Source organism: Fusarium flagelliforme (genome assembly GCF_020744385.1).
Source record: "Fusarium flagelliforme strain FIESC 12 MPI-CAGE-AA-0113 chromosome Unknown B0J16scaffold_4, whole genome shotgun sequence".
NCBI lineage: Eukaryota > Fungi > Ascomycota > Sordariomycetes > Hypocreales > Nectriaceae > Fusarium > Fusarium flagelliforme.
This window is the reverse complement of record NW_025763506.1, coordinates 2,964,131-2,974,649: the sequence shown is the minus strand read 5'-3', so window position 1 is coordinate 2,974,649 and position 10,519 is coordinate 2,964,131. Positions and strand designations below refer to the sequence as shown.

Here is a 10,519-nt window from a genome sequence, read left to right as displayed (position 1 = left end):
GAGTGGGCTGAGCTGAGAAAGCCGCAACAAGAGAACTGGAGCTCGATCAAGCTTAGAAATCTCACAGCGGGCGCGGATCAAGTTGCGCGGACTTGGCTCTAGGCTTTAGAAATTGATGCGGGAACGGCGGACCTCCGATCTCTCTCGCAATCGTACTACAGGCGAAAGTCCCGAGAAAGTGCACTGAGGAGCCTCGTGTTGCCTTGAATCAATATCAGGTCAGGTCAGCTTCGGTTTGGTTTGGTTTGGTTTGATAAAAAGAGAGGGTCCCTCTCGGTCTTTGGTCTGAGTAGCAGTGCGTACGTGCGTGTTGGCTGTGTAAATGATGATATGGCCCGTGAATGATTGGGCCTCGATTTGGATTGAGGTGGCAGGGATGGTAAGGCGCCGCCGAGAATGAAAAAGCGCAGTGCCTACCTCAAGTGTACGTACTTGGCAAGACAACCACAGCAATCTCTCAGGGACCAGGGGTGTTCAAGATGCGATGTAATGCAATGCTTAGGTTGGAGAGGGGAGACTAAACACTGGCAATCTTAACAAGAAGGAAGGAAAGTCAGAGGAGGGCGTGTGTGAGAAGGGGAAGATGCGTGTGGACAGAACAAAGATAGGCCAAAATACAGTAGGTACCAAGGGGGCCGAGCTCACAAGGGGCCAGGTTCAACAACAAGCAACAACTGCGTACTGTACACACTATGTATGTAGCGAGAAAGTAGGTATGTGCAGAGAGGCTTAGATACAAGGAAAATAAGACAAGGGGACCCTGGTCTTGGGAGGTAGCGGCATGTGCGATTTGCGGGAGTGGCTCAGTCCGAAAGAGTGAGGAAGGATATCATGAGCTACCAGTGGTTGGGGAGGATCAAATTAGATGACAGAGAATGGATGCGAAGCAATGCGAAGCGAGGAGGGATGTATGGATGTGATGTGATGTGATTGTGGTTGTGGTTGCGATTTTGCGAAGAAGAAAAATGAAAACAAAATGCCGCCCCAAGAAATGCAATCCCCGTATTTGATTCTGCTGTGGCAAGACAAATGCCAATGGCAGACGAGACAAGGGATTGGCGATGAGCAATTAATAGAGGGGTGGGCTAGGTTGTGACTTGTGAAAGGAAGGGATGGAGGAGAATGGAGGCTGCCCGGAGAACGGGATAAGAGATATTAGACTTTGCTGAAGTCATGATGAGCAGCAGATACTGTCTGTATGCTCCATAAACTCAATTGACACGAGCTGGCAATGAATGCTTAAAGTCTCAGACCGATCTCGGATAGTTATAATCGAGAGCAAGAAAACTGCACAACTTACAAGTTTTGGTGGGTTATTATTTTGTTTTTCTTGTGCTCATTCAGTTGTCCCGTTATTCGTCTCGATAGAATTATTTCCTAACCCAGTGATAAAAAACCAGTGGTGTGGGAGCAGTGACGAATGCTGACGAGGACGGGGACACGGAAAGCCTTCGTAGGTTGGTTCGTTTCGAGATTTGTTGTTAGTCTATGGAGCTCCGTAGGTAGCACGGATACTGTCTGAATGTACTGCTACTGTACTGTAGAGCGACATGTACCTCTCTCTCAGGATGGATCGGTCGGTTGGTGCGAAATGCGGGCGGAGCGGCCGGAAGTTGAGGGACCCAATGAATCGATTTATTCCCACGAGGGAAATACTTTAGGCGAGCTTAAGCTTGATTAAAAGATTATACAAGCCGAAACGCCGTTGGTGCTATTGAGGCTTGGTTGAGATAGACGTCGGTTATTGAACCAGGAAAGGATCCGCCGATATTCAAACAACTTAATTTCAGCTTGTCTCGATGTACGGATATAGTTGTTTCGTTCGGCCGAGACAGGTGTCTTTCGAATATGGATGGAGATTACTCAAATCTCAGTATTGGTTGCCGTTATTGTTGGATGCCCGTCGAATATATTTCAATCGTTCTACTTTGCCTTCTGCATTGGTTTCTTTTCGTTTCGGTCGAGTTGCTCGCTTTGTTGTCGCGTCTCGTCCAGTCTCCGCTCTTGACTTCCTTTCTGCCTGGGTAAGTATTATGTTAAGTGCTTCCCCAGACGCCACACAGCCCGGGAGATTAAAGAGATGGTGAAAAGAAAAGACGGGCGATCTGACGTCGCGCTGAGGTCTTCAATGCAGCAGAACAGAGAGACGAAGAAAAAGAGCGAGGGAGAAGAGGAGAAAATCCAGCCAGGTCTGTTCAATTCAAGGGAGAAAGAAACGAGGGGAATCAATTAGGCACGGTCTACCTACTAATGGATGAATACGAAGCAAACCCCAGAAGCGAGAAGCTTCCAACAATAGGCCTCAAGTCAATGGATGGATAGCCTGGTTAGACGACACCCTGACTCGATGATTACCTCCAATCCATCTAAAATCATACAAACCACCCGAAACTGCCTGCCCACCGTCAGTCCTTCGCTCCATATCGTGATCCCTACCAGCAGCATCCCGTTCTCGCATCCGCGTGCGGCACAGGGCTGCGCTGACGTTGGAGCAAACTCCAGTACAACACGCCGATGCAACGGGTAAAGTGATGTGATGTCGCCATCCGACAATAGGTACTCATTGGAAATGAATGTCGATTAACATGCATATGATAACCAGCTTCTGAAACCACTCAATGCAGATTTCCTTGTCTCAAATGTTGAATAATTTGCTATTATTGCAGTATCAACGATGAAGATTGCACTATAATACAATCAATAACGCTTGTGTGCGTGTGTGTGTGCATATGCACAGTTTAATGACAATTTATTCATTCAGTTCTCGACATGGGTGTCTTTATTTAAAATCCGTCATGACTTTACGGTTCATGGACCGGGGGTATAATAATCGCATTATTATACAAATGGGCGAAGCCAGCACATGCCAAAGATAACCTATCTTCCCCTGGCCTCTAAACCATGCGCTCTGGCCAAGACTGGATGCAGGGCGACCAAACCTCGTGTAGAGTTCGACGTCGTGGAGCATCGTACAGCACACGCACGCATCCCACCTATGCTGCGCCACGGAAGGGAGAAGAGGGGAGAGCAGATGGAGAGGAGAGGAGAGGCTCAGAAAGAGAGAAAGGCCACTGGCCAAGCATAGGTAGATAGGTACCTAGGTAGGTAATCAATCAGTGGTAAACGGAACAATTTCCATCTTCCACCAACCGGTGATTTAACGTCTTCCGCTTTGGGTTGTGCGGGCGGACAGTTTCTTATCCGTTACTTAACATGAAGAAAAGGGTCTTTGTGTACGTACTGCCTCCCCAAATAAAAAAGAAAGAAGGCCATGACGGCACCTGACCTCCAACCTCTTGAAGCTATACGCAGTCTAGGCTGATATTGCGCAAAACATTCACCTGGTGTTGAAGTTTCGAAACAATCCAATACGGCTACCAGGGGGCTTGGGCTGTCAGTGCTGGCCCAGCGGGGTCATGCCCTGCTCTCTTTAGAAGCTACTATTTTAAAACTCGACAGCCTAGCAAATGGGTGCTAACATGTGAGTCTACGATTAATTGTGTCCGCTCCGTTTCAACGGCCATTTCTGCATCGGGCTAGTAGAACGGGCAGTCGATGACTCTTTTTCCCGTCTGGAAACTCTTCCATCCCTAGGTAATCGTTGCACAGCGCATTACAAATGGGTTCAGGTAGGGTGTCTGCACACTTCTCCCCGGGCAGTTATTAGATGGTTAGGTTATCAAGATTCAAGATTCAAGATTCAAGATTCAAGCTGCTAGCGTCCGCTCATGGTTACACCCAAGAACCGGAATCTATATCCCCGTCTACAATCTATAGTCTACAGTGTACATACTTTAGAGTTGCGGACCTGGCTCCGTTCAAGTCTCCTCTCAAAAGACCTATGCATGAAATGCCATCACAGTATCGAATTTCGTCTTCTCCAGGCATGCATGGGGCTTCGGCGACAAATCCCATCCCTACATAGTAGGTATCCTACGGAGCAGCGGTCTTGATACGCGTCTTCTCCGCTGCCATGGCTCGATTGCCAGGGCTATCAGGGGGTTTAAACTGGTCTGTCCCTAGCGCCAAGCTGGATGTATGCCAGTTACTTGGCAGAACTTGGTGGGCCTTCCTTGACATCCTCTAGCTTGATCTTGGCAATAAGAAAGTGACTTTACTGATGGAGCTTGTGGGATTCATGGCCAGGCACGGAGCAGCAGTCACTCACCCATCAAGAGAGACAGTAGCGAAGTACCTATCCAGCATGTACCTTTGAGGTACTTGTCGACTAGATCGATCGTGGATCCTGGGCATCTCCCCTGTTCTTCGCGCTGTACCTTGCAGGATATACCCACATTCCGTCACCATCCACTAGCTACAGTACTAGTTAACGAGTACGCGTCTTCCAATGTGGTTCAAGTAGGTATCGACGCGTACTGACACAAGAACGAGTGGACAAGCTTTTTGTTTTGTTGTCCTTGATCCCTCCCCATACCTCGCGCTACTTGTAGGGTTTCGCTGTTTACTAAAAAGCTATTCATCGGTTTGAGAGAGTTGCTTCGATACATATGGAAGCGGCAAGCTAAGTCCTCTTTCATCTCCCCCGGATGGTCCGGCGGTAGCTTTTGTTCAACGGTATAATCAATGACGTAAAGCCGGACAGTACCAAACTTCTTTGGACAAGTCTAGCAGGACGATGAGATGGACATGGGACGAGTTTCGGTTTCTAAGCAGCTAAAGAGGCCAGGGTCAGGGCCAGGGACAAGGACCGAATGTTGGCGTTTTTTTCCAACGTGCGTGAGCCCACGAAGCCACTCCTATTCTGGTGGGCGAGGCTCAGCGCTGAGCCCAATGAGGCTACATCCAAAAATACGCTTCCATGCCCCGGGATAGACCGTTCGAACTAGCTAGCCATGCTTAGCTGCTGCTTGATCCGCTCTGATCCGACCAGTCATGTTGTCTTTTCGCTTTCTCATCGTCGATCTGCCGGTCTTGCCTGGGCTGGCTCTTTGTTGCCGGTTACCGGCGTTACCTTAAAAACATGAACTTCTGATATCGACTGCAATGCACATATGTATTGTATTGCGCTGCGCTGCACTGCAAGGTGCTTCACCGTCGTAAAATGCAAAGAAAAGGACCCCTGATGATGAGCTGGTCATCTGCAGTACATACGCCCACCAATATCACCAATATCACAAGTACACCGAAACTTGGCAGAGAAGCCACAACACATATGAACTTTGCTGGAAACTTATTGACGATCCCTGTGTGGCCCCATTCACATTGGAAGGAATGCGTGGGAGAAATGGGAAAAAGAAAAAGAAGAAGGAAAGATAAAAGGAAAAAAACTCCTCTCCCTGTGAAATGTACTAAGAAGGGATCCATCCTCTCGGGTTCGGTCCCACAGGCGGCTGGCCGCCTGGACCTCTATGTCAAGGTCTAGGTACTAGTAGGTATGGGTAAATCCTCCCAGCTAGTCTGTCCACCGCTGCTCGCTCTGCTGTCCCAAGTCGCCTTGAGCTCGGTGTACAATGTGATGTATCTGATTCTTGCCGCCGTGGTTATTCGACAGCAGGGCAGACACCAGACGACAGGCTAGCTCAAGGGCAGTGCGAGGCTGGAATATCAAATACGGATCTTTGTTGCCAATTCAAGGGTCTTCGAATCCTCTCCAATCATACAAGGCTTCGGCTGAGTAGCTGCAGTTGTTGACGATCTGTCTATCAATATGTGGACATGCCAGTCAATAAAGGTGTGAATTCGACAAAGGGGCCCTACCAGATCTCTCATCGTGATCACGAAGAACCCAAAGGACATCATCGTTTACCATGATCTACGAGTGAAGCACGCCCGGTAGCTTCGCCTAGGTTGAAGGCACAGACAGATTCCCTCAATGCTATTGGGTATCGTCCCACCCATCAGCTCTCACTCCTCGACAATAAAATGACGGTTATTTCATGCTCGGCTTAGTATCTGAGGCTTGTATAGGTTACCGCGGGCCTTTTTCTCCGGACGTTGCACACTGCGTATGCTCTGTCGCTTGGACGAGCGCGCAAGGCTGAGAAGTGTTGAAGAGGCTGATTGTTTAATTATCATCTCATCTAAATTGGCAACAGAAATGATAACGGCTGAGTCCTGACCACCGTTACGTTGGTGACAGTTGGACCCAGTAATTAAGTACATAGCAGTCTAACAGAAATGGGGCGCCTGCTAAATTTGACATCACAGGGGGATCTTCAACACTACCCGAGCGGGTCTTGCCATGGGATTTCTAGAATATTGCATGTGCTGGCTGGGCTGCTCATGAAGAGTCAGGGCATCATCATCTTGAACGAATGTCACTGTTAGTTCTTTGTACTACTCCTGTACATTACTAAAGTACCGTACCTGCTCCATTATAATTATGTATGTCTTAGTTGTTTCCACGTATCCCTGCGACGACGGAATACTGCCCGGCAAAATGTTCTGATGTCTAATTAGAGCACCATGGCATGTTTGATGAGCTGTGTAGAGATCGACGCCTCCAGCAGAAATCGTAGAGCTGGGACAGAACCCCTTCCAAGGCCAATAGTACTGGCGTATGCATAGTAAATATGATATGTAGTTTATACGGATACAAGGACCGGTGTGATTGCACCTACCGTCGATTTGCTCTGGTGCAATCGATGGCATTTGCATAGCATGACGTTACTCTTTGATAACAGATCACAACTAACAGGTAGGTAGCCTCATTCTGGACGTGAACATTAACTCTATGTTACCGTAACCGACCATTATTGAAACGATAGTGTCCAAGTACTTGAATATTCTCAACGCGAGTCTCACATACTTTCTATAGGGTAAGCATCTGGATACATGACATTGCAAGGTCACTGCTATGTTGTTTGGTAAGGTTTGAAACAAATTCATCACCATGGTCTCCGTATAATACATTGTGTTAGACGAACGCGGTAGTCTATCTCAGCCGGGATTCTTGCGGTGCCCATTGCTAAGCATCTACGAGACCTGTTTCCTAGTGTACACCTTCCGTCTTGTATGATCGCCAAATACTAACAAAGAAACTTGGGCTGTTTTCATATTCTATACATTGAGCCTCAATCACTGTGGCACGAAACTGCTTAGAAAGTACACATGTTACATCACAGGAGAAACAGGAAGCCATGTGGTTAGGCAGAGAGCTTATCGGCAGGTACCTAGATCATATTACGTTTACCTCGGAGCAGAATATAAGAGACACCGCTGACGTTCGTCACTAGGTAGATAGAATTCCTTACAGTGCCACAAGCTCTTTGGCGGGTCAATGTCCGAGACATCCAATGAATGAGAAACTTCTTAAGCACACGCAGAGGAAATTATAACGACGAGTAAGAACGAACGTGGGGAAAGCCTCAGGACTTTACTGTTGTACAAAGTTCGAATGGCTATAGGTCCTCGTGTATATGCTTCACAACGTGGTAGCCGGCCAGCTGCATACCCGATGATGCATGTAACAGGTGTACTGCCGTGTTCCGAAGTCTAATGCAGAACTAGCCTCCACGGATCTCAAGATTTAAGAAGTAGGGGACTTCAGGTGACAAAGAGCAAAGCTAAAGTTATTGCGAATATCTGATGAAACTTGAGGAGTCCGGTTCCGGTCCGTCTTACAAGTTACCAGTGGTATAAGAGCGTAGATCCATAGTCAGGCGGACGACAGGAATCGCATAGCGATAGACCACTCCAGCACATGATATATTGAGCACCTCTCTACGATCCATGCCCCCGAAAGCAGAAACTCTTGTAACACAATGCACTCTTGCCCTGATACATGCAGGAAGTCGTTGAAGGTCTGGAGAGTTGAAGCGTCAGCTTCGTCCATTTGCTAGATCAGAACCAGACTGACATTAGATATAATGGCCCATTATCAAATCAGTTTTAAACGACACTCTTGTCATTGGAAGCGGACGGTGCTTATGATAGAATACCCGAGTTGTCTTCCTCGAGCACTATCTTGCGTATGGAACATCGCCACTAAAGCAAATATTTGCATCTGAGGTATAACAAGACGCGGACGGCAGTGGCAGAGTTATACAACAGGCCCTACAAGACCGGCACTGCGCAGATGCAGTTGCCGATACGGAGTCCTTTTTTCTTCCACATGTTTAACACTCGTGAATCAAGAAAATCGCCAATCGGCATGAGTCTATCGATGTGATTAAAAAACCTTTACCATTAGCCATAAGCAATACTTCGAATGCGGTCCATCGAAAACCTAGAGAACGGCGCCGGATGGAATCCCATAACCATCGCAGTAACATGAGCAGTGCGTATTGATTAATGTATTTGGGCGTCAATCACTCGACGGGTTGGTTTTCGTAACGTTTGGATACAGCACAAGTGCCTCTTGGTGCAGGATAACACCAAAAACCCTATCACAGTACCGCGCTACAAAGCCACAAGGACGAGCCTTCAGGCCATTCCGTGCAGTCGTCTCATCAGTTTGTCAAGCTGAGAGCGCTGTGAAACTGAATTGCATACTATGAGAGAAGGTACTTCCATATACATTCAAGTCGTGTCGCAATCCATCCAACGGCCGTGTCACTCCAATTAGTATTCGTTTGGGACTGTTGACAGAGCGATGATGCTGAACTCGAGATTGCCATCAGCAACCTGGGTGAATTTCTTGACTGTAGCCTCCAATGCCTGATCACTGAGAAGGTCATTACCCTCATTCAGGATACCGCGATCAACTGGCTCGCCCCATCCTCCCTCTAAATCATACAGATGCCCGTCCGAACCCTTGACAAAGCTGATGAAGTGATAACCAACAGGTTCCTGGCTAGAAGGTGCCGCAGAATCCCCAGTTACGGCAGCAGCCATATGAGCCTTCTCTAGCTCGACAGAATTGTAGAGGAAGTCTGCACGGGCACGCGGCTTGAGATCCCGTGTTTCTGTGATAATCTTATCAAGAAGCGAGCCTGGTTTGATGAAGTCTTTGGCGGTACCATTGCTTACACTATGCAACAGAGCGATGAGGCCGCAAGCATGTCCGATAGTTTGTCTATACCACATGACTGACTCGTTTGGGCCAGAACCGTCGTATGTCAACTCTGTTGAACCAGGATCACTTTCACGAACGCGAGACCACATGGGCGCGGGAGTGATGAAGATGAGGGCGTGGACAGGGCGAGGGATCATAGCCAACAACTCAGGTTCGTCAACGCTGTAGACATCGTAGAAACCCAGCTTCTCGGAGACGCCAAGGTCGTATATGAGTTTGTTAAAGACTTCTGGGTTATTCTCGAGCGGGATGAATGTTTTCTTCCCGTCCTTGCGGAAAGTCACTCCTGGCGTAGTCGACATTATGGCTGCTCTGCGGTCACAAGTAAGATGCGGTGGAATTTTGTTCATTACCCCGCGCTTGATGCTCAACTGAACTCGGTCCTTAAGTGTAGGTCATCATGTTAGGCAGGCAACAGTCATTGCGTCACCTTCATACGAACGGATTCTTGCCTAGGTAGGTAGGTAGTCGTGAACAACTCGTGGACGTACACCTTAGAATTCAACAAACGTATATATATCGTTATTGGCCCGACTAGAGGTACCTTGGTCTGGCCTTTCATGACATTGCTAAAGCAAGTGGTCAATGGGTTTACTTACTCATGTCCTAATCTCGTTGATGTTCGAGGTGCACATCCTGCACCGCTATCATCAGGCAATCACAAGTAACAACCTGTATCGATTAGCAGAATCTTAGAATAGAAGGAACCGGTTTTTATCTATTAGGCTTCTGTTTAACAAAGCAATTAGAGGTGCATGATGTGCACACACGGGGCATAAAAGACATATACTACCTACCTATCGAAAATCCTAACGGCACAGCTTTTCAACAAGTTGGTATGCATCTGAACGTGTATGATGTATCGTGTTCTTCGGCATCACGTTTGACTGTCTGTTGCGATTGAAGTCACTAATAAGTTTCTCTGGTATGTGGACCCACAAATGCTATCTATAATGAACTTAAGGCTACAGGTATAATTCAATAAGTACGTGCCCGGATACTTTGTGACAAGCCAGGGCCGTCTTAGGTACATAAGTAGTAGGTAGTTAATAAACGACACCCAACTACAACTAGGTATTCTCGGAAATTCAATCGTTTAACAGCGTTCAGCCTAAAGGTGTTTTTTTTTTGTCTCTTTCTTTCTTTTTTTATAAATTTTTATTTATTGCAAAACAAAACTTCTATACCAATGTCGCTCCGATGTCTTACACAGGTGGGCTCATCAAAGGTTCCAACCTTTTAGTAACAACGTGAGCCGAGCTGAACAAAAGTTCGCCACGTGATAAAGGCTGGAGTCAAATGGAACCATATTCTTTAACTTATCAAAGGACTTTTTGCTGAAGTGAACGAGTTTTTCGGATTAATAAAGTGGGACAATTAAAACAGAACGTAACATCCAAGAAAACTCATTCCCCTTCTAGCTGGAACCCAACAGGATGAGAATGTTATAGCCATAGAGTATCTAAGATTCCGGCCGCCAACTTTAAGCCTCTCTGTTCCAGAAGCATACTGAATCTGGGATACCGGACCCGATATCGCGGC

The 10,519-nt window shown here is 47.2% G+C and overlaps 2 protein-coding genes across 2 annotated transcripts; both read right to left on the bottom strand.

Annotated features, from left to right (window-relative positions):
- Positions 1-4,966: 4,966 nt before the first annotated feature.
- Positions 4,967-5,343, bottom strand: B0J16DRAFT_342023 (uncharacterized protein). Its single transcript, XM_046127868.1, has one exon. It carries the CDS (start codon positions 5,323-5,325, stop codon positions 5,050-5,052), a length of 276 nt encoding a protein of 91 aa, XP_045983199.1. The 5' UTR covers positions 5,326-5,343; the 3' UTR covers positions 4,967-5,049.
- Positions 5,344-8,523: 3,180 nt separating this feature from the next.
- B0J16DRAFT_384616 (uncharacterized protein) lies at positions 8,524-9,279 on the bottom strand (the record flags this gene model as incomplete). The annotated part of the gene is made up of 1 exon (XM_046131438.1): positions 8,524-9,279. One exon carries the CDS (start codon positions 9,277-9,279, stop codon positions 8,524-8,526), a length of 756 nt encoding a protein of 251 aa, XP_045983198.1.
- Positions 9,280-10,519: the final 1,240 nt, after the last annotated feature.

Bases quoted from the DNA above. Each gene is read 5' to 3' on its own strand.
- B0J16DRAFT_342023 (XM_046127868.1), bottom strand. From the start codon at position 5,325: ATGGATCCCTTCTTAGTACATTTCACAGGGAGAGGAGTTTTTTTCCTT.